At 42.1% G+C, this 25,164-nt stretch overlaps 1 protein-coding gene across 1 annotated transcript; it reads left to right on the forward strand.

Annotated features, from left to right (window-relative positions):
* Window positions 1–8,069: 8,069 nt before the first annotated feature.
* Window positions 8,070–23,276, forward strand: tmem167b (transmembrane protein 167B). Its single transcript, XM_068007829.1, has 3 exons — window positions 8,070–8,215; window positions 21,392–21,523; window positions 22,248–23,276. Exons 1-3 carry the CDS (start codon window positions 8,206–8,208, stop codon window positions 22,328–22,330), a joined length of 225 nt encoding a protein of 74 aa, XP_067863930.1. The 5' UTR covers window positions 8,070–8,205; the 3' UTR covers window positions 22,331–23,276.
* The last annotated feature ends 1,888 nt before the right edge of the window (window positions 23,277–25,164 follow it).

Raw genomic sequence — 25,164 nt, forward strand, 5'->3', positions numbered from 1 at the left:
GACAGTATTCCACTCATGCAGGAGTTGGACTCCTCCATCCTCTGCGCAATTGTGGAGAGTGCGCGTGGCAACTGTTCCAGTACTCGGCAATGTACTGCTACCCCTTGATGACTCTCCTTTTCATGGCTGGCCCCCAGGGTTCAGCATCTGGGTCCAGCTGAGCAGAGCCTGGAGAAGAGTGCTCCCACCGACGCAGGCTGTCCACGGCTGCCCCTGCCACCAGGGTCTGCTCGTGCTCACATGTGCGTGGTGACGCACCGTGTGCAAGCCCAACTAAGTGAGGTCCTGCAAGGTGAATTTAAGGAGTTAGGAGATAAGTTAAAAAGCAGGACTTCAAAGGTAGTGATCTCAGGATTACTACCGGTGCCACGTGCTACTGAGTATAGGAACAGGAGAATAGACAGGATGAATGCGTGGCTGCAGGGATGGTGTAGTAGGGAGGGATTTAGATTCCTGGGACATTGGGACCGGTTCTGGGGAAGGTGGGACCTGTACAAGCAGGACGGGTTACACCCGAGCAGGACCGGGACCAATGTCCTCGCAGGGGTGTTTGCTAGTGCTGTTGGGGAAGGTTTAAACTAGAGTGGCAGGGGGATGGGAACCTGAACGGGGAGTCAGAAGGGAATAAAATGGAGAGCAGCAAGAGAGGGGAAGATCCAGGGGAAATCTACAATACAAATAGTACAAACAGTCGTTCAAGAACAAGTGAGAGGGAAAAGCGTAGAGCAGCGGAAAGAAAGTGTACTTTAGGCACGACAGATAAAATAAAAACTAGAAGGTGTAAGGCGATTAACCCAGCATCAAAGCTGTGGCAGGGGGTTGGGAACCTGAGCAGGGAAACAGGAAAGCATGTCAGGAAGGGACAGAAGGTATGGAGTAAAAGGTAAAGTGTTAAAAAAGGAAAGAGCAGGAACTAAGTGTCACAAATCATATTTGAAAGTTCTTTATCTGAATGCACGTAGCATTCGTAACAAAATGGACAAGTTAACGGCACAAATAACTACGTATGGGTATGATCTTGTGGCCATTACAGAAACATGGCTGCAGGGTGACAACGACTGGGAATTAAATATGCCAGGGTATTTAACAATCAGGAAGGACAGGCAGGAGGGAAGGGGAGGTGGGGTGGCTATGTTAATAAAGGAAGGCATCACTGTAATACAAAGAAATGATATTGGGACAAAGGATCAGGATAATGAAACAGTTTGGGTGGAGATAAGGAATAATAAGGGGAAAAAAACACTAGTGGGCGTAGTATATAGGCCTCCTAATAGTTGCAACTCTGCTGGAAGAAGTATTAATCAGGAAACAGTCGGGGCATGTAATAAGGGAACAGCTATAATTATGGGGGATTTTAACTATCATATTAACTGGACAAATCAAATTGGGCAGGGCAGCCTTGAGGAAGAGTTTATTGAGTGTATTAGGGATGGATTTCTTGAGCAGTATGTAACTGATCCTACAAGGGGGCAAGCAACCTTGGACCTGGTCCTGTGTAATGAGCCAGGATTAATTAATAATGTCCTAGTTAAGGATCCCCTTGGAATGAGTGACCATAACATGGTTACATTCCATATCCAATTAGAGGGTGAGAAGGTTGGTTCTCAAACAAGCGTACTGAGCTTGAATAAAGGAGACTGTGATGGTATGAGAGCGGAATTGATTAAAGTGGACTGGGAAAATAGATTAAAGGGTAAGACGGTACATGAGCAGTGGTGTTCATTCAAGGAGTTATTTTACAACTTTCAAAATAAATATATTCCACTGAGGAAAAAAGGGTGTCAAAGAAATGACAGCCATCCGTGGCTAAGTAAAGAAATTAAGGATAGTATCCGACTAAAAACAAGGACATATAAGGTAGCCAAACTTAGTGGGAGGATAGAAGATTGGGAAGTCTTCAAAAGACAGCAAAAAGTAACTAAAGGATTGATTAAGAAAGGGAAGATAGATTATGAAAATAAATGAGCAAAAAATATAAAAACAGATAGCAAGAGTTTCTACAGTTATATAAAAAGAAAAAGGGTGGCTAAGGCAAACGTAGGTCCCTTAGAGGATGAGACCGGGAAATTAATGGTGGGAAACATGGAGATGGCAAAAATGCTGAACAAATACTTTGTTTCAGTCTTTACGGTAGAGGACACTAAGAATATCCCAACACTGGACAAACAGGGGGCTCGAGGGGGGGAGGAGCTAAATACGATTAAAATCACTAAGGAATTGGTACTCAGTAAAATAATGGGACTCAAGGCGAATAAATCCCCTTGACCTGATGGCTTACATCCGAGGGTCTTGAGGGAAGTGGCAGTAGGGATTGTGGATGCTTTGGTAATAATTTTCCAAAATTCTCTGGACTCGGCAAAGGTCCCGGCAGATTGGAAAACTGCTAATGTAACACCCTTATTTAAAAAGGGTAGTGGGCAGAAGGCTGGAAATTATAGACCAGTTAGCCTAACATCTGTGGTGGGTAAAATTTTGGAATCTATTATTAAGGAGACAGTAGCGGGACATTTGGATAAACATAATTTAATAGGACATAGTCAGCATGGCTTTACGAAGGGGAAGTCATGTCTGACAAATTTGCTTGAGTTCTTTGAGGACATAACGTACAGGGTGGATAAAGGGGAACCAGTGGACGTAGTGTATTTAGACTTCCAGAAGGCATTCGACAAGGTGCCACATAAAAGATTATTGCTCAAGATAAAGAATAACTGGATTGGGGGTAATATTCTGGCATGGGTGGAGGATTGGTTATCTAACAGGAAGCAGAGAGTTGGGATAAATGGTTCATTCTCGGACTGGCAACCTGTAGCCAGTGGTGTTCCGCAGGGGTCGGTGCTGGGTCCCCAACTCTTTACAACCTATATTAACGATTTGGAGGAGGGGACCGAGTGTAACGTATCAAAGTTTGCAGATGATACAAAGATGGGAGGGAAAGTGGAGAGTGAGGAGGACATAAAAAACCTACAAGGGGATGTAGACAGGCTGGGTGAGTGGGCGGAGATTTGGCAGATGCAATACAATATTGGAAAATGTGAGGTTATGCACTTTGGCAGGAACAATCAGAGAGCAAGTTATTATCTTAATGGCTAGAAACTGGAAAGTACTGCAGTACAAAGGGATCTGGGGGTCCTAGTGCAAGAAGATCAAAAAGTTAGTATGCAGGTGCAGCAGGTGATCAAGAAGGCCAACGGAATGTTGGCTTTTATTGCTAGGAGGATAGAATATAAAAACAGGGAGGTATTGCTGCAGTTGTATAAGGTATTGGTGAGACCGCACCTGGAATACTGCATACAGTTTTGGTCTCCATACTTAAGAAAAGACATACTTGCTCTCGAGGCAGTACAAAGAAGGTTCACTCGGTTAATCCCGGGGATGAGGGGGTGGACATATGAGGAGAGGTTGAGTAGATTGGGACTCTACTCATTGGAGTTCAGAAGAATGAGAGGCGATCTTATTGAAACATATAAGATTGTGAAGGGGCTTGATCGGGTGGATGCGGTAAGGATGTTCCCAAGGATCGGTGAAACTAGAACTAGGGGGCATAATCTTAGAATAAGGGGCTGCTCTTTCAAAACTGAGATGAGGAGAAACTTCTTCACTCAGAGGGTGGTGGGTCTGTGGAATTTGCTGCCCCAGGAAGCTGTGGAAGCGACATCATTAAATAGATTTAAAACAGAAATCGACAGTTTTCTAGAAGTAAAGGGAATTAGGGGTTACGGGGAGCGGGCAGGAAATTGGACATGAATTTAGATTTGAGATTAGGATCAGATCAAAATCCAAAGAGTATAGGCCCATTCTACTTAATCTCTCATCATAGGACAACCGCCCCAGTGGGAAGTCAAGACAAAACTTCCAATTTTAACTCGTGATGGGTGGCAAACCATCCTGACCTCGACAGCGTGAAACCCAGGAGATATTAACTCGAGGGCCTCATCTACTTGCCAACAGTCAGTTTCCCGCCCAACACCAGCAGAAAGTGGCTGCTGGCCGGTGGACAGGAGTGCAACATCAGGAGGCAGAAGGCCATCACCATGGACTGAAGGAACAGTCCCTGACATTCAGGTCGGTCGATCAGTGGGGGGGGGGGGGGGGGGGAGAGCTCAGTGCAAGGGAGGCCTAAACTTTCCTTGTGGGGCCCGGAGAAGCACTCCTGCTCCTTCTGGCCCCAAAAGGAGAGTAAATAAAAATGAAACACCTTTCCTTTTTTGGCCTCTTCTGGCCCTGACTCCTCTTTCCACTAGGTGGGCGTGATAGGAAAACCACAACCACTTCCCTGCTCAGGCCCACAGTTAAAATAGCAGTTGGATCCCAATAACATTATCAGGCCATGATCTGCATATTTAAAGAGGACCCTGCCAGTTTCTGGCAGGTGTCTTTCTCACCTGCTTAAAAGAGCAGGTTAAAATCGTTTACTGCGGGATCGCTGGGGGTCATGGCGAGTGTGTCCCAGCCTACCCACGCAGTTTCTGCTGAGTGGGCAAGGTTAAATACACCCCTCAAGTGTAATCTTCAGGAGAAGTGAGATTAGAGAGGAAGGGGGTAATTGACCAGAACATGCTGATGTAATTCAGTTCCCAGTTTAAAGTCATTCATTCAGTCCTTTTTTAAATTTCCATTATAAATTCCTATGTTCACATTTATAATGAAAGCTGACAGGTTAAATTTGTCACACTATAATTACACAATCTTGCCATTGGTGCTGCTACAGAGCCTCCGCTGAGGGGCAGCGGGTTGAACTACAGCAAGACAAGTTTACATAGGCAGTTTCCATTACAAATGTGGACCTAGGAATTTATAAAGGAAAAATTTGGCAGGAAATGCATGCAGATCTTAAGATTTTTTTAATAGGTTATAGATACTATCAGGTCATCCAGTTGCAAAAGCCTCTCTATGGTGTCTAACTGGAATGTTGTCCATCTATTGACTTGGACAATGAGTGAACAGTAATGTCAAAAGATACAGGGAGCAAGCAGGAGAATGGGAATAGACTGGGCAGCTCATGTGAAGAAAAACATTAATGCAAACTTGATGGCCTGTTTTAAGTCATTCTTACTGATCTACAAATACTATAATTTTGGGAAATGATGTTTATACAATGCATTAAAATCGTGCACAAAATGAAACTTTTCTTGGTTGATTTCTCTTTAAAAATCAGATGTATTGTCAGTAATTAAATTAAGGCCATGACATCCGAGAACTTTAGAATGCATGTGTGTAAACGCATGAAGCATGGTAAATAAGGTTGGTGAGTTGCAGACACAAATAGCCACATGGGAATATGATGTAGTGGCGATAATGGAGACCTGGCTTAAAAAAGGGCAGGATTGGGTACTAAATATTCCTGGATACAAGGTGTTCAGGAAAGATAGGGAAGGAAAAAGAGAGGGGTGGCAGTATTGATTAAGGAGAATATTGCAGCGCTGGAGAGAGAGAGGATGTCCTTGAGGGGTCAAAGACAGAATCTATTTGGTTAGAGTTAAGAAACAATAGAGGCACCATTACACTACTGGGTGTGTTCTATAGGTATGTTTCCGGACCAACAAGGAAGGAGACATTGCTGGATCTGGTTCTGGGGAATGAGGTGGGTCAAGTGGAGCAAGTGTCAGTGGGGGAACATTTAGGGAACAGTGATCATAATATCATAAGGCTTAGATTAGTTATGGAAAAGAACAAGGAGCAATCTAGAGTAAAAATACTTAATTGGAGGAGGGCAAATTTCAGTGGGGTGAGAATGGATCTGTCCTGGGTAAATTGGAATCAAAACTGTAATCAAACAATGGCAGCCTTTAAAGAGGAGATGGTTCAGGTATAGTCTAGGTACATTCCCATGAGGGGGAAAGGTAGGGCAACCAAAGCCAGAGCTCCCTGGATGACAAAAGAGATAGAGAGTAAGATGAAGCAGAAAAAGAGGGCGTATGACACGTCAGGTTGATAAGAAGGGCAAAGAGAGAGTATGAGAATAAACTGGCGGCTAACATAAAAGGGAATCCAAATGTCTTCTATAGGCAAGTAAACAGTAAACAGGTAGAAAGAGGAAAGGTGGGACCGATTAAGGACCAAAAAGGAGATCTATGCATGGAAGTAGAGGGCATGGCTGAGGTACTAAATGAATACTTTGCATCTGTCTTTACCAAGAAGATGCTGCCATAGTCACAATAAAAGAGGAGGCAGTTGAGACGCTGGATTGGCTAAAAATTGATAAAGAGGAGGTACTAGAAAGGCCGGCTGTACTTAAAGTAGATAAGTCACCTGGTCCGGATGGGTTGCATCCTAGGTTGCTGATGGAAGTAAGGGTGGAAATTGCAGAGATGATGGCCATAATCTTCCAATCTTTCTTAGATATGGGGGTGGTGCCAGAGGACTGGAGAATTGCAAATGTTACACTCTTGTTCAAAAAAAGGTGTAAGGATAAACCCAGCAACTACAGGTCAGTCAGTTTAACCTCAGTGGTGGGGAAGCTTTTAGAAACGATAATCCGGGACAAAATTAATAGTCACTTGGACAAGTGTGGATTAATTAAGGAAAGCCAGCACAGATTTGTTAAAGGCAAATTGCGTTTAACTAACTTGATTGAGCTTTTTGATGACGTAACAGAGAGGGTTGATGAGGACAATGCGATTGATGTTGTGTATATGGACTTTCAAAAGGTGCTTGATAAAGCGCCACTTATCAGCAAAATTGAAGCCCATGGAATAAAAAGGGCAATGGCAGCATGGATACGAAATTGGCTAAATGAAAGGAAACAGAGAGTAGTGGTGAACAGTTGTTTTTCGAACTGGAGGAAGGTATACAGTGGTGTTCCCCAGGGGTCGGTACTAGGACCACTGGTTTTTTGATATATATTAATGACCGGACTTGGGTGTACAATTTCAAAATTTGCAGAAAACACAAAACTTGGAAGTGTAGTGAACAGTTAGGAGAATAGTAATAGACTTCAAGAGGACATAAACAGGCTAGTGGAGTGAGCGGACACATGGCAGATGAAATTTAACGCAGAGAAGTGCAAAGTGATACATTTTGGCAGGAAGAATGAGGAGGGGCAATATAACCTAAATGGTACAATTCTAAAGGGGGTGCAGGAACAGAGACCTGGGGGTATATGTGGACAAATCTTTGAAGGTGGCAGGACAGATTGAGAAAACAGTTAAAAAAGTATACAGGATCCTGGGCTTTACAGAGGCATACAGCACAAAAGCAAGGAAGTTATGTTGAACCTTTATAAAACACTGGTTCGGTCACAGCTGAAGTACTGTGTCCAATTCTGAGCATCATAATGTAGGAAGGATGTGAAGGCCTTAGATAGGGTGCAGAAAAGTTTTACTAGAATGGTTCCAAGGATGAGGGACTTCAGTTACATAGATAGACTGGAGAAGCTGGGATTGTTCTCTTCAGAGCAGAGAAGATTAAGAGGAGGTTTAATAGAAATGTTCAAAATCATGAAGGGTTTAGATAAAGTAAATAAAGAGAAACTGTTCCCACTGGTGGAAGAGTCGAGAACCTGAGGACACAGATTTATGGTGATTGGCAATAGAACCAAAGGCGACATGAGGAAAAACTTATTTACGCAGCGTATAGTTATGATCTGGAATGCGCTGCTTGAAAGGGTGGTGGAAGCAGATTCTATCGTGGCTTTCAAAAAGGAATTGGATAAATACTTGAAGGGAAAAAATTGCAGGGCTGGGGGAAAGAGCGGGGGAATGGGACTAACTGGATTGCTCTTACCCAGAGCCAGCATGGGCTCGATGGGCCAAATGGCCTCCTTCAAGTGCTGTAACCATTCTATGATTCTATGAATTACAGCTGTGCAGAGCCAGCAGTATTAAGGAAATAACAGGAGTGAAAAATATGACCAAGGTGACAAGTCATAAAACCCATTTAAATACACGCAGTTGCACTTATTTTTAAGAGTGAGAAAGATCACATTTTAAAATCAAAACGTATTTGTATTTGTGACTAAGAGTAACAGATCTTACAACCCCCGGTTAAACATCTGGAGCTGGCCGGATGACTGAGCGGATTGCGCAGAAGGCAGTAGTAGGCGAGCGTCACTGGGATCGATGTGCCCATGCAGCCCAGTGGGCGGGTTTGATTACTTCTCCCTGTGTGTGTGTGTGTTTACCTCGGGTCCGGAGGCACGAGCCGGATCATGAACGCGTCATAAAGGAGCGAGAGCACAGCGCGCGAACGAGGATTCGGACCGCAGTCATGACCAACGGTAAATTCCCCCTCCCCCCCATTCACCTCCTCATCAATCACCGGCCCCGGCTTCACCATGACGGCCTGTGGAAACGTCGCTCAACGGGCGGCGGCCGCCAGTTGGGGTTTGAGGACGTGGCTACCGGGAGAGTTAGGCCTCGGCGGCCGGGGGGCTGATGGTATCGGCTGCGAGCGGAGCCGCTGGCTTCCCTTTCGGGGCGTTTCCAGGTCTAGTGTGGAGGCGCGAGTGGATCTGTTTTGCCCCGGCCTTAGGGTTTCGCCCGGGTTTCAGAGAGCGCTGCGAGTAAGTTAAACTTGATTGCGGAAGCGTGCGGGGTGCCGGCTGATTGGCAACCGTGTGGTCCAATCCGGAAGCACGGCTTCACCACCTGCCTGCGTACGTTTGTTCTTTGCACCAATCGCTGCGCAGGAAGTCGGGGAGGCTGGTTTCAAGTTCGGTTGCAGTTTAACCATCACCAGCCCCCTCGGAAGGTGGGCCCTCCCTCTTGTTTAGAAACCAGCTGAGCTGAGCTGATCTCAACCACTTCTATCAATCGAGTCTACAGCATAGAAACAGGCCATTCGGCCCAACTGGTCTATGGTGGTTATGCTCCACACAAGCTTTCTCCCTCTCTACTTCATCTTACCCTATCAGCATATCCTTCTATTCCTTTCTCATGTGCTTATCTAGTTTCCCCTTAAATGTATCTATGCTATTTGCCTCAACAACTATTTGTGGTAGTGCATTCCACATGCTTACCACTCTTTGGATAAAGAAGTTTCTCCTGAATTCCCTATTGGATTTATTAGTGACTATATTTTATATTTATGACCACCTAGTTTACCACTCCCTGCAAATGGAAACATTTTCTCTGTCTAACTTATTAAACCCTATCATTATCTTAAAGACCTCTATCCGGTTACCACTCAGCCTTCTTTTTAGTCCCAGCCTGTTCAGCCTTTCCTGATGAGGATATTATCTCAGTTCTGGTATCATCCTTGTGAATCTTTTTCGCTCCCTCTCCAAACCCTCCATATCCTTTTTACAATGTGGTGACCAGAACTGTGCCCAATACTCTGTGATCTAACCAAGGTTCTATACAAGTTGAACATAACTTTGCTTTTCAATTCTATCCATCTTGAAATGAACTTTAGTGCTGGAGTTGCCCTTTTTTATGGCTTTATTAACCTGTGTTGGTACTTCTAGTGACTTGTATGTCTGTACCCCTAGATCCCTTTGCTCCTCTATCCTGTTTAGATTTATTATCCAAGCAGAATGTGGCCTCCTTATTCTTCCTACCAAAATGCACCACCTCACACTTATCTATATTGAAATTCATTTGCCAATTACACACCCATTCTGCAAGTTTATTAACGTCCTCTAGCATTCTGACGCATTCTTCCTTTGTATTAACTACACTCCCCAATTTGGTGGTGTCTGCAAATTTTGAAATTGTACTTCCGATTTCTGAATCCAAATCGTTAATGTAAATTGTGAACAACAGTGGTCCCAGCACCGATCCCTGTGGAACACCACTTCCCACCTTTTGCCAGTCCGAGTATCTACCCTTAACTCCTATTCTCTGTTCTGTTTTGTAGCCATTTGCTATCCATTCTGCTACTTGTCCCCTGACTCCACATGCTCTGACCTTAGCCATGAATCTACAATGTGGTACCTTATCGAAGGCCTTTTGAAAATCCAAATATATTACATCTACTACATTATCCTTGTCTACTCTGTTACTTTCTCAAAGAATTCAATAAAGTTGGTCAAGCATGACTTTCCCTTCTGAAATCCGTGCTGACTATTCTTTATTATGTTCTCTAGATGTCGTTCTGTTACATCTTTGAGTAAAGATTCAATTATCTTTCCTACCACTCAAGTTACGCTAACTGGTCTATGGTTCCCTGGATTTGTTCCATCTCCATTTTTAAACATAGGAATAACATTACCTGTCCACCAGTCCTCCGGCACTATTCCCTTTTTTTTTAGTGAATTTTAATATATATGTAATAGTGCCTCTGTTATCTCCTCCCTAACTTTTAATATTCGTGGATGCATTCCATCTGGATCAGGAGTCTTATCCTTTCTAAGTTTGATTTTAGTTTATCAAACCAACAAGAGAGCAGGTGGTATTAGATTGAATAATCAGTAATGAGCCAGATTTAGTTAACAGCTTAATGGCGTGTGAACATTTATCTAATAGCGATCATAATATGATCGAGTTCAATGTTGCGTTTGAAAGGGAGAAACCCGTATCAGCTATTAAGATTCTAAATTCAAGTAAGACAGACTACAGTGGGGTGAGACAGAGACTGTCCATAGTAAACTGGACAAATCTGTTAATGGGTAAAACAACAGATCATCAGTGGGAGGTGTTCAAAAAAGAATTTAACATGATACAGAACCAGTTTATACCCCTAAGAGGCAAGAGCTCCACTTGCCAAAAAAAAGCCATGGAGTACAAAAGAGATAAGGTAAAACATGAAACTAAAAAAAAAAGAAAAAACATATAAAAATGCAAAAAATAGCACAGATTCTAGCGACTGGGAGAGTTACAAAGAATAGCAAAGGGTGACAAAACAGATAGTAAAAGCTACAAAAAGGGAGTATGAAAAGAAACTTACAAGGGATATCAAAATCAACACACACAATTTTTACAATTATATTAGGGAAAAGAGGGTGGTCAAGAGCAATGTGGGCCCCTTAAAAACTGATAATGGTGATATTGTAAATGAAAATAAGGAAATGGTGGACATGTTAAATAATTACTTTGCATCAGTATTTACAGTACAGGAAGAGCATAGCATGCTGGACACCCCAAGGAAACTAATTTTGAATCGGGGATGGGGACTCTCCATAATTAATGTAAGCAAATTAACAGTAATGAAAAAAATAATGGTACTAAAGAGTGACATCCCCAGGACCTGATGACTTTTATCCTAGGGTTTTAAAAGAAGCGGGTGAGAACATTGCAAAAGCCCTAACTTTAATCTTCCAAAGTTCGCTCAATTCAGGAACCGTTCCTTTTAGATTGGAAAAATGCACATGTCACTTTGCTGTTTAAGAAAGGTGAGAGAGGGAAACCAGGGAATTAGAGACCAGTTAGCCTAACATCTGTTGTCAGGAAATTACTAGAGTTTATATAAGGATAGAAAATTTTCAGCTGATCAGAGAGAGCCAGCATGGATTTGTAAAGGGTAGGTCATGCCTGATGAACCTGATTGAATTTTTTGAAGAGGTGATTAAAGTATTGGACAGGGGAATATCTATGGATGTTGTTTATATGGACTTCCAGAAGGCATTCGATAAAGTCCCTCATAAGAGACTGTTAGCTAAAGTTGAAGCTCGTGGAATTGAGGGCAATTTATTGACCTGACTAGGAAATTGGTTGAGCAGCAGGATACAGAGTAGGGATAATGGGCAGGTACTCAAATTGGCAGGATGTGACTCGTGGTGACCCACAGGGATCTGTGTTGGGGCCTCAACTATTCAGTGTATTTATTAACGACTTAGATGACGGGATAGAGAGCCACATTTCCAACTTTGCCGATGACACAAAGATAGGCAGCATTGCAAGCAGTGTAGATGGAAGCATGAAATTAGAGATATTAATAGACTTGTGCTCCAAAACTAGCCGTGCCTCTAACCAAGCTGTTCCAGTATAGCTACAACACTGGCATCTACCTGACAATGTGGGAAATTGCCCAGGTATGTCCTGTCCACAAAAAGCAGGACAAATCCAATCCAGCCAATTACCGCTCCATCAGTCTCCTCTTAATTATCAGCAAAGTGATGGAAGGTGTCGTCAACAGTTCTATTAAGCAGCTCATACCAACAACCTGCTCACCGATGCTCAGTTTGGGTTCTGCCAAGACCACTTGGTTCCAGACCCCATTACAGCCTTGGTCCAAACATGGACAAAAGAGCTGAATTTCAGAGGTGAGGTGAGAGTGACTGCCCTTGACATCAAGGCAGCATTTGACCGAGTGTGGCACCAAGGAGCCCTAGTAAAATTGAAGTCAATGGGAATCAGGGGGAAAACTATCCAGTGGCTGAAGTCATACCTAGCACAAAGGAAGATGGTAGCGGTTGTTGGAGGCCAATCATCTCAGCCCCAGGATATTGCTGCAGGAGTTCCTCAAGGCAGTGTCCTAGGCCCAACCATCTTCAGCTGCTTCAAAAATGACCTTCCTTCCATCATAAGGTCAGAAACGTTTGCTAATGATTGCACAGTGTTCAGTTCCATTCGCAACCCCTCAGATAATGAAGTGGTCTGTGCCTGCATGCAGCAAGACCTGGACAACATCCAGGCTTGGGCTGATAAGTGGCTACAACAGCAGGTCAGAAGTTGGGTATTCTGCGGTGAGTGACTCACCTCCTGACACCCCAAAGCCTTTCCACCATTTACACAGCACAAGTCAAGAGTGTGATGGAATACTCTCCACTTGCCCAGATGAATGCAGCTCCAACAACGTTCAAGAAGCTCGATACCATCCAGGACAAGGCAGCCTGCTTGAGTGGCACTGCATCCACCACCCTAAACATTCACTCCCTTTACCACTGGCACACTGTGGCTGCAGTGTGTACCATCTACAGAATGCACTGCAGCAACTCGCCAAGGCTTCTTCGACAGCACCTCCCAAACCCGCGACCTCTACCACCTACAAGGGCAATATGCACACGGGAAAACCACCACCTGCACATTCCCCTCAAAGTCACACACCATCCCCACTTGGAAATATATCGCCGTTCCTTCATCGTCGCTGGGTCAAAATCCTGGAGTTCCCTTCCTAACAGCACTGTGGGAGAACCTTCACCACATGGACTGCAGCGGTTCAAGAAGGCGGCTCACCACCACCTTCTCAAGGGCAATTAGGGATGGGCAATAAATGCCGGCCTCGCCAGCGACACCCACATCCCATGAATGAATTTTTAAAAAAGTGAATGGGCAAAACTGTGGTAAATGGGATTTCAATGTAGGCAAGTGTGAGGTCATCCACTTTGGACGTAAAAAGGATAGATCAGAGTACTTTCTAAATGGTGAAAAGCTTGAAACACCGGAGCTCCAAAGAGACTTAGTGGTCCATGTGCATAGATCATTAAAATGACAGGACAGAAAATAATCAAAAAGGCTAATGGACTGCTTGCCTTTATATCTAGAGGACGAGAATACAAGTGGGTAGAAATTATGCTACAGCTATACAAAGCCCTGGTTAGACCACACTTGAAATACTATGTTCAGTTCAGGGCACCACACCTTAGGAAGGATATATTGGCCTTGGCAGGAGTGCAGCGTAGATTTACTGGAATGATACCTGGACTCCAAGGGTTAAATTCCAAGGAGCGATTACACAAACTAGGGTCGTATTCCCTAGAATTTATAAGATTAAGGGGTGATTTGATCGAAGTTTTCAAGAGATTAAGGGGAACTGTTAGGGTAGATAGAGAGACACTATTTCTGCTGGTTGGGGAGGCTAGGACTAAGGGACAGAGCCTAAAAATTAGAGCCAGGACTTTCAGGAGTGAAGTTCGGAAACACTTCTACACGCAAAGGGTGGTAGAAGTTTGGAACTCTCTTCCGCAAACGGCAGTTGATGCTAGCTCAATTGTTAATTTTAAATCTGAGATTGATAGATTTTCGTTAACCAAAGGTATTAAGGGCTAAGGCAGGTATATGGAGTTTGGTCACAGATCAGCCATGATCTCATTGAATGGTGGAACAGGCTCGAGGGACTAAATGGCCTATTCCTGTTCCTATGTTCCTATCTTCTTCCCCCCCCCCCCCCCCCCCCAACTTAAATGTTTTAATATATTTTTTGATTTCTTCTAATGTCCTGCCCACCTTATTAGTCTCCCTAGGTTTGCAGTTATGTTGGGTACTATTCCATGGATGCCAGTCTCACGTAAATGGCCATTGTTTGTGAGAGTCCAGTGAGTGTTGACAGGCTGTTTAACCGTAAGAGGCACACGCACCTACAACACCCCCTTACCCCATGTGCAGGCTTTCATGAGGTTAGTGATTGAATTACTTTCCCTCTTGCCCAGCCCAAGGGTGTGGTAACCACTTGTATCACCCCAATTGTGCCTGGTTGACATCAGTCTCCTTGATAATCTCACTGCTAGCAAAGACCTGTGTTTCATCTCCTCCATAATGCAAATAATCCTCTGAACCGAGAGTCAGTCTTGAGGAATGCCTGACTATTATCTGGTGTAAGAACATAAGAAATAGGAGCAGGAACAGGCCATACGACCCCTCGAGCCTGCTCCGCCATTCAATAAGATCATGGCTGATCATCTACCTCAACTCCACTTTCCCGCCCTATCCCCATATCCCTTAATTCCCTTAGAGTCGATCTCAGTCTTGAATATACTCAACGACTGAGCAACCACAGCCCTCGGGGGTAGAGAATGTCAAAGATTCACAACCCTCTGAGTGAAGAAATTTTCCTCATCTCAGTCCTAAATGGCTGAACCCTTGTCTTGAGACTATGACCCCTAGTTCTAGACTCTCCAGCCAGGGGAAACAGCCTCTCAGCATCTATCCTGTCAAGCCCTCTCAGGATCTTATACGTTTCAATGAGATCACCTCTCATTCTTCTAAACCCCAGAGAATATAGGCCCATTCTACTCAATGTCTCCTCATAGGACAACCCTCTCTTCCCAGGAATTTAGTGAAACTTCGTTGCACCCCCTCTAAGCAAGTATATCCTTCCTTAGGTAAGGAGACCAAAACTGTACACAGTACTCCAGGTGTGGTCTCACCAAAGCCTTATATAATTGCAGCAAGACCTCCTTACTCTTACACTCCAACCCCCTTGCAGTAAAGGCTAACATACCCTTTGCCTTCCTAATTGGTTGCTGTACCTGCATGTTAACTTCCCATGATGCATGTACAAGGACACCTAAATCCCTCTGAATACCAACATTTCTTGGTCTGGATTAAGTTATAGCTATTTTGGGTCAAGTAAATGTTTGACATGTGTAGAAACTCACCACTGTACTGCAGAATCTCCAGACCAAATGACTAAGAAATCCATATAGGTTAATTTTGTCTAATGTGGAGTGCAGTCTCTCCCTGTAGGAACACACCGCGCTTGCCTAAGCCCAGAGAATTGAGATGCAGGTTGGCAAGAATTTAGAGGCCTGAAGTGTGCAAGGGACACTGCTGGAGTTTAATGGACTAAAGCCACACAACTTAATGGTCAATCTGCTTGCATATAGTGTTGCATATCTATTTGGGATTGCCCTACCTGTTTCAATATCGGATTGCAGAATTATTTAGAGCTGCATGGATAGAGTCTGAACCTCCAGACCCCTTTCAGTGACCCAGGCTGTTTGGTAAATCATCAATAATGCACTGGAGAACTGCGGATTGCTTGGTTCAAGTATTGGATTACTGAAAGCAAAATATTGCAGATGCAGGAAAACTGAAATAAAAACAGAAAATGCTGGAAACACTCAGCAGGTCAGGCATGGAATAGGGTGTCTGGTTGACACAGATAACTATTATGATTTAGATTTGAGTTTCCTTTTGTTTAGTTGGGACTTTATGTTTAAATTATCATATTAGTTGTGCTTGCTCACAGAGGGGGCAGTTGTCGAATTGTTTTCTGTTGGTGACGCTGGGGCAACTTGTCACCCTGATTGGACAATTCAAAAATAGGCATTATGTGGTGAGAGGAAGGTAGGTTTAACATTTTAGATCGATGACCATTTGTCGTTTTGTCTAACGAAAGGTCATCGACCTGAAGCGTTAACCATACCTGCCTGTCTTGGATTACTGAATCAGGCACGTTGGATTGACCTCCCATAGTCAGGTGTGTCAATTTGGAACCAACTCATTCCTAAAGAAATCCTGGTTACTGTGTTGAAATGAACTATGGTGAATGTTGTTTGTAATATATGTAGAGTTTTTATCACTGGTATCGTGCTGACAACTGCTGTCAGTGCTGATGCAAACTGTGAGTACATTCCTTGTCTTTGTGCAATGTTCATACAAAGGAATAAGTAGTTGTGACATGATTTTCATGTTGATCAGAGAAATATTTTCAGCTGGTTACCAGGACATTCTGTGTAAACTGATGCCAAAAAAGAATTGTGTGTGTATAGGTCCCATGTGCTGCTTTATTCAGACCATGTGATACTGTTTTCAGAATACATCCACTTTAATACATTTTTTTTCAAAGTGATGTATTCTCCACAATAAATGTGCTTGCAGCATAGTCTTGGGAATAAGTATTGCTTTTAAATTGAGATGGGTAAATATTTTTGATCTGTAATATTAGAAACACTTCTAATATTACAGATATTATGAGTGTGGGATTCCATGGAAGGTTACCGCATTTATAGTCAGAGAACAATACCTGGTGATTACAGATAATCTTTCCAACTGCCCGTGCTCAATTTCTGTCTGTTCACATTTCAAAGGTACAGAAAAACTCTCCCTAGAACACAAGAGTGGAGCCACACTGCTTGCAGGCTGTTACTTGAGCCTTCATAAACAAAGCCAGGGTTTTGATTGCCAGCCTGACTAACCATCAATCTTTGAATGAAATAACCCAGTGTTTACTTAGCAATTAGGAGATGTAATCTTTACTGGATGTACAAAAAGCTATGCAAATATCGACAGGAGATCAGTTGGTCCATTGAGATGCCTTAAGCAACATGATTCCCAACAACCCCCACAAACCAACAGCTATGTAATCTCCTGGGAGAGGCAAAAAAGATTTTAAAAACCCAAGGCCAATTTAGGGAAAAATAAATCTGGAAAATTCCTCTCTGAACCTCCATGGCTGATCAAAACTAGTCCCGAAGACCATATTGACAATGATTGATTTCACTTAGTGTTCTAGCTATCTTTTGTATGCTGTGATCTCTGTGCCCCCTCCCCCCCAAACTAGTCCATCTCCCTTGAAGGTATGCACTACGCAACCAACAGCTTGTTCCATAGGTCGTCTATCCTCTTGGAAAAGGAGAACCTATTGATATCTAACCAAGTTCTGCCCCTACGTAACTTATACACATGACTGGTCCTCCCGAACCTATCTAATTGAAATAATCTGTCAACATGAACACAGTCTAGTCCCTTCATTATTTTATGTAAGGAATCTTACAACACCAGGTTATAGTCCAACTGTTTTATTTGAAAATCACAAGCTTTCGGAGGCTTTCTCCTTCGTCAGGTGAGTGTGGGATTCCATGGAAGGTTACCACATTTATAGTTACCTACGTAGGTAACATCTCTCTGTCTGAACACTTTGATTGCCTTGACAACAGGCAGTTGGAAAGATTATCGGTAATCACCAGGTATTATTCTCTGACTATAAATGCGGTAACCTTCCATGGAATCCCACACTCACCTGACGAAAGAGAAAGCCTCCGAAAGCTTGTGATTTTCAAATAAAACAGTTGGACTATAACCTGGTGTTGTAAGATTCCTTACATTTGTCAACCCCAGTCCATCACTGGCATCTCCACATCTTCATTGTTTTAAACACCTCTATCAAATCACCATGGAGTCTATGCATCTAAAACAAACAGACCTAGCCTTTTAAGCCTATGTGGGTAACTAAGGTGTTTTAAGCTGAGTATCATTCTAGTGGCCTTGCTCTGAATCTTTTCCAAAGTCTCTGCATCATCCTCCATGTGAGGGGACCAAAACTGGACATAGTATTGTAAGTGAGGCCTAACCAAAATGGTGTGTTTTGTTTCACACACAATTGTCCTGGCAATGCAACCTAATACTCTATTTGCTTTAGTTATCGCTTCACAATACTTTTAAAAAATTCATTCATGGGATGTGGGTGTCGCTGGCAAGGCCAGCATTTATTGCACATCCCGAATTGCCCTTGAGAAGGTGGTGGTGAGCTGCCTTGAACTGCTGCAGTCCGTGTGGTGAAGGTTCTCCCACAGTACTGTTAGGTAGGGAGTTCCAGGATTTTGACCCAGCGATGATGAAGGAACGGTGATATATTTCCAAGTCGGGATGGTGTGTGACTTGGAGGGGAACGTCCAGGTGGTGGTGTTCCCATGTGCCTGCTGCCCTTGTCCTTTTAGTGGTAGAGGTTGTGGGTTTGGGAGGTGCTGTTGAAGAAGCCTTGGTGAGTTGCTGCAGTGCATCCTGTGGATGGTACACACTGCAGCCACAGTGTGCTGGTGGTGAAGGGAGTGAATGTTTAGGGTGGTGGATGGGGTGCCAATCAAGCGAGCTGCTTTGTCCTGGATGGTGTCGAGCTTCTTGAGTGTTGTTGGAGCTACACTCGTTCAGGCAAGTGGAGAGTATTCCATCACACTCCTGACTTGTGCCTTGTACTAGGCTTTGGGGAGTCAGGAGGTAAGTCACTCGCTGCAGAATACCCAGCCTCTGACCTGCTCTTGTAGCCACAGTATTTATGTGGCTGGTCCAGTTATGTTTCTGTTCAATGGTGACCCCCAAGATGTTGATGATGGGGGGATTTGGCGATGGTAATGCCGTTGAATGTCAAGGGGAGGTGGTTAGACTCTCTCTTGTTGGAGATGATCATTGCCTGGCATTTGTCTGGCGTGAATGTTACTTGCCACTTATGAGCCCAAGCCTGGATGTTGTCCAGGTCTTGCTGCATGCGGGCACGGACTGCTTCATTATCTGAGGGGTTGCGAATGGAACTAAACACAGTGCAATCATCAGCAAACATTCCCATTTCTGACTTCATGATGGAGGGAAGATCATTGATGAAGCAGCTGAAGATGGTTGGGCTGATGTCACTGCCCTGAGGAACTTCTGCAGCAATGTCCTGGGGCTGAGATGATTGGCCAGCAACAACCACTACCATCTTCCTTTGTGCTAGGTATGACTCCAGCCACTGCAGAGTTTTGCCCCTGATTCCCATTGACTTCAGTTTTACTAAGGCCACACTCGCTCAAATGCTGCCTTGATGTCAAGGGCAGTCACGAATCAGTTACTCACTGATCATGAACCTTGAGAATTGTGTACTATAACACAAATCTTTTCTTTCTCAACAGACTTCGGTTCTGTACCTTGTAGGGTATAAGTATACTTTATGTTGGTCTGCCCACATGCATAACACTATATTTATCCAAGTCAAATACCATTTGCCAAATGTGGGCCCATTCTCCCGTTACACCAAGCTTAGCTTGCAGCAGTTTTTTCTCATCCACAAATCTAACAGTTGCACAAATGCTTTGTATCATCTGCAAACTTATGGACCATTCCCCCAACACCTACATCCAAATCATTAATAAAGATAGTAAAAACGGCCTTAATACTGATGCCAATTACTGTGAGATCAACCAGTAGCCATGTATACTCTTATAGAATTGTCATTTACATATCTGCACACTTTAGTGTGTGACATCTAATGAAATTTTCCATGTTACACTTGGGGGGGGGGGAATAATAAAACACAGGTAACATTTGGATTCTACAGAGGAACTGCGGGCACAAAACAATATACTGTATAATGTTTGCACCTTTGAATGCACTTACTCAGTGTTTATTTATTTATCAATTAGATTTTGTAGTCCTAAAGTGACATAGATCTGCTGCAAAGTAATACATTGTGTTCTACATAGTACAGTAGCCCTGACTTTGATCTAGCATGCACATTTCATTACAAAACAAATCTTAAAATGCTGGAAGTTTTGATAGTGGCAAACACCTTGCAATGTCAAAAATTCCCTAATCAAACTGCAGTAAATCTCTGAATGACCTACCACAGGCTGTGTTTACTTATGCAATTAGTCTTTCTGGCCTTAAAGGCACAGGCTATTTTACACACAGTCCCACATCAGCAGTAGGTTAATATATTGTGTATTACACATTATAGTACCTCTGTCATTATAATTCAGCATGTTATCAGATTTACTGTAAGCATCCCCATAGGAGATCAGCTAGCAATATAAAACAACAAATACCAGAGAACAAGTCAACCTAGTCTTCACATGTACAGCTGTAATAAAGCTGCACGACAGTACATTTTGCATCAATAATTCATTGTTAGAACTCTTCGAATATAATGCAGCTGGTTTGTATCCACAACCATGTTTTGCACTGCCATTAATGGGTTAGACTAGTCTAATACTCATACAGACCAATTCACCAAATGGCATAGTTGCCCTTTTTAAATTAGAAAGTAGGTGCAGAGCTGCTAATGCCTATATAATTAGAAATATTTCTCATTTTCAACACCTTTGACAGAGGTAATAACTTTAGCTCATTACATTATTACATGACAAGTTATTCCACCATATCATACACCATCCCTGACTTATAGGATTTGGCTGCCTATTATCCTCTATGTACAGTATTCTTGAGTCACTGAGCAAGAACTCTGACATCCAATTTTTAAAAACTGTACATTTGTTCCTCATCGTAAATGGCAGAGAAAAATAAATAAAAATTGGAGCCAACCGCTAGCAATAACCTCCCACAGAAATCTTGACTGTATCCTTTTAAGACCACAAAGCCTAATTGCTTTTAATAAAGACTTGGTGAGTTCATTCTGAGCTTAATCTGCTGTCGAAGCCCTGGCTTTGTCTTGTCTTTTTTTAAAAGTGTGATTCCTACAGTCAATTGAAAGGCTGCTGGCTCTGAAAGTTTCTCTTCCTGGAAACTTTCTTTTGTTTCTTTGCACCTTTGTTTAAGTATTACATGAACATTTAAGTGTAACGGACAGGAAATGCATCCTAGATGTACCATTTTATATTATTAAATAGACTTTTAAAAAATCTCTATCACTATGACGCACACCTCTTTCACCTCAGGCCAGAGTCTCGAACCTATAAATATTTTTTTGTGTAGTTGGTGAAGTGGGCACATTTACCTGGCACTTCAGTTTCTTCTGAAGCTTGAAGCAGCATTACTACCGGCAGTTATAACGCTGCCGGTATAACTAAGATATTATTCTTTAGTGTGCTTCGCTTGTGTTGTTGCCTGTTAACTAGTGTTACAAGTAAATCAGCAGCATTAATAAAAGAAGTGAGGCTGCATTCTGTGTGAGTTTAGTGATTTAGTTGCTTTTTCACACCCTTGGGTGTTGCAAAAGTAATACATAAAAACAGTCTACTCCTGTATGAGAATTCATATTATAATGTCAAATAATTTTACATCATTTGTTAACATCTAAAGAATGCATCTTAAATGCATCGTATAAGACTTTGTGTTTTAACCAAATTTCCTGTTATGTTTTGCAGTATATTCTTTCGATGGGCTCCTGGTTTTTGGCTTACTTTTTATATGCACCTGTGCATACTTAAAGAAAGTTCCACGACTAAATAAATGGTTACTTTCTGAAAAGAAAGGGGTATGGGGTGTATTTTACAAAGGTAAACCAATATGCATTCTAGATTTGATGAACAAAGACCTTAATCTGATTTAGAATATAGTAAAATCACTGTTATCCTTAGAAAGAAATGATAAATTAACTATATAGTGACTTTTGATTTGTATGACTTATTGCTACGGTTTGTAATGAGTATTAAAACAAATCAGTATTGATTAACAAATTATTGTTGTACAAATGGAACAAGGAATGTGATTTAAATAATTGAAATCATAAAACAGTAAATTAAATTGGGATTTGATGTTCCCACTGTCCAGCAATATTTTAATGTTATTTTTTCCCGACTTTAGATTTTCCCTGCAGCGTACTGTTCTCTGACAAGCAGGAGAGCAGCTAACCCTATTCTTGGCCAGTGTCACTCTAAGCAGGCCAGTAGAGGGTATGTGGAGCAACCCATTATTACTCCCACAAATCTTTCTTGCCACACCATGATCAAACACCCAAGCTCCTCTTGTGCTTCTCCCTATGACACAGCAGAGATTGGGATTTCTTTGTGTGGTAAATCGCAGGCATGAACCCAAGTACTACCCCTCCATGGCACATGTTGGAATATCATTACATTGTGACACCTCACCAAGTGGGATTTGAGATGATCCTGAATATGATATTTTAAATTACAGTATGTTTAATGTTATTGTATTTGTAAAGAAAAAAAGTGAGGCAACATCCCTGTACCGATTACTAAATAAAACTATGTTTCCTTACAGCTGCAGTGATAGGAACGAGGCTTCATGTACCAGTGGCACTGTCTTGCCTTGTCATGGGTGTTTATGTTCTGTTTATTAAATGACACCAGCAATCCAAATCTTGAAGAACCTAAGAGGAACAATATATTTAGCAAAACCATACAACAAGGATTAAGATCAGATAATGTTTTCTTTCTGTACAAGAACTGAACACTATACCGTTTACCCTCTAGTGCTATCCTGGAGGTGCTTGGAAGAAACACTGACCAATGGAAAAGTAGTTAACTGCTGATGTATACATGGTCCGTATTAAATCTGTCCCTTAATTCCAAGATGTGTGCTTATAGCAGATCTTCAGTTTCACTTGAAAACAACATCATGAAAGACTAATCAGACAATTAGATGAGATCTTTGATTATTGCAATTTTGAACAAAGTATTTATGTAGATCATTAATCTTTCTGCATTTTTTTGAATTGAAATTATAATCCTGAAGTAATCGTTTAAAATGGGTTTCTTTTTCAATTTCTGAAGTTTCCATTTAAAGAAAAAAGAGGAAATTTTATTTTGGCTTCTTTTGTCTGAGATAATGAGATTGTTGTATATTGGTTCAGTTTACTATGTTTGCTTCTGTCTTCCTAAAATGATGTGTACTATAGGTTAATAATAAATTTAATGCTTTATTCATAATTTAGAGTGTTGTGGTAAAGTTTATAAAGTGGGATACTTAACCAGAACATTAACAATTTTTAAAGGTTATTTTTGGATAAATAGCCCATTGGAATCTGTAAAGTGACTGCAGCAAAGATGACCATGCCCAACCTGCCTTAAAATGGGTAATTACTTGGAGCACAATGACTGCAATGGTTTTATTGGCTCATTGGTTACTGAAAGTTAAGGCAGTCAATTTGTTGGACATTTCCTAGTTCAAGTTCCCTGTTCTTTGATATTGAAGCAGCAGTAAATATTCCTGAAAAATGTTGAGGAATTATCATCATTTTGTGCAAAAATACAACATTAAAAAAAATAAAAGCAACCATTGCAGGGAAAACTGGTATTGAATTTTAATGTTGATGGTCTTTGTCTTTTGAAGAGTGGCATCTGGATCTGTGGTTATGTGTTATCCCTGTAGCTCTTCAGAGAAAAGAATGAACCGATCATTTCAGGCTGTGGTACCAGTGGAATGTTTTAGTGCAGAATGTATTGCACACTCTGAACTACTGCATTCTAGTACATGGATTTGCTAAGATCAGAATTTAGCCAATTACAGCACTGCTACTGCCACCCTGATTGAGCCTGAGGCTTTTCTTGTCTGCATGGCTGTTACTCAATGCATAAATTCACTTAGCCATCAGGGACCCAGTGAAATGAATAATAAAATGTATTTATATCTTGGAAAAAGCATTTTTCTATACATCTATAGAGAATAGATTCACTTTTTTTAAAAATGCACACATATTTCTTTAACACCCATTAACTGATGATCTGAATTTGTGCTAAAAATTTTTGAGCATTAAAGGAAAATGTGCTGGTTTTCTAGTTCAGATTTGATCTGTGTTGGTGTTTCTGTGTACTGCACATAGACTTGACAAGGCAATGCTTGTGCATATAATTACCCTCATAAGAAGTTTCTAAACCTGTCTCTGACTTTGAGGATTTGCCAAGTGAAAATCAAGTGGTTTTCAACAAGTAGAGAGGAACAATAGGAGGGCAGCTATGCCTGGGCAGCTTTTGAACGATTCCAAGTGGCTAACTAATGTGGTGGACATTAGGGAAAAGAAAGAAAGACTTGCATTTACATAGTACTTTTCAAAGCAATTGACAGACAATTAAGTACTTTTGAAGTGTCACTGTTCTAATGTAGGAAACGTGACAGCCAATTTGCACACAATGTGATAATGACCAGATAATCTGTTTTAGTAAAGTTGGTTGAGGTCTAAATATTGGCCAGGACACTAGGGAGAACTCCCCTGCTCTTGGAAATAGTGCCATGGGGTCTTTTATGTCCTAAGTGGGCAGACGGAGCCTCAGTTTAACATCTCATCCGAAAGATGGCACCTCTAACAGTACAGCATTCCCTCAGTACTGCACTAGCGTGTCAGCCTAGATTATGTGCTCAAGTCCCTGGAGCAGGACTTGAACCCACAGCCTTCTGACTCCGAGACGAGAGTGCTACCCCTGAGCATTGACACCTGTGTGCAGCATAAGATGGGGTATTTTGTTCCTTAAAACTGGAGCAATAAATTTTATAAAAGAATATTTGTTTCTCATTAACTAGTTTTGACATTCAGATAGCTGCTGGAGTATGCCTTTAGTTTTTAAGAGCAATGGCTTTTAACATTAACTCATGCTGCAAACAGCCTTCAAGATTAACTAGCTTTTTGGTACAAATAGATCCCAACTCTAACAAAGTAATGTCTGTGGATATATACTTTTGACTGTCTTAGCAATTATGAAACAATTCCTAATAGGAACCGATCCACAACTCAAATCTCCCATAACTTGGCTGTTCCCGGTTATAGTCCAACAGCTTTATTTGAAATCACAAGCTTTCGGAGCTTTGCTCCTTCGTCACTCACCTGACGAAGGAGCAAAGCTCCGAAAGCTTGTGATTTCATATAAAGCTGTTAGACTATAACCTGGTGTTGTGCGAATCCTTACATTTGTCCACCCCAGTCCATCACCAGCATCTCCACATCTTGGCTGTTCCCATTTGGGCTCTTTCCGAACACTATCTGTGTTCACAGGAATAAGGCAGTCCTATGGCATCAATGAACCAAAATTCCTGACCTTATGCATGAAGTGAATGGTTAGAATGCTGCCAGTTATCTTTTCATTGCAATATTTTGATGCACTGTATGGCTCACAGCCACCTTCTCTGGGCAACTAGGAATGAGGAATAAATACAGCTTTGCTAATGTCAACCACATCCTGAGAAT

This window comes from Heptranchias perlo, chromosome 27, assembly GCF_035084215.1.
Source record: "Heptranchias perlo isolate sHepPer1 chromosome 27, sHepPer1.hap1, whole genome shotgun sequence".
In the NCBI taxonomy this organism is placed as follows: Eukaryota; Metazoa; Chordata; class Chondrichthyes; order Hexanchiformes; family Hexanchidae; genus Heptranchias; species Heptranchias perlo.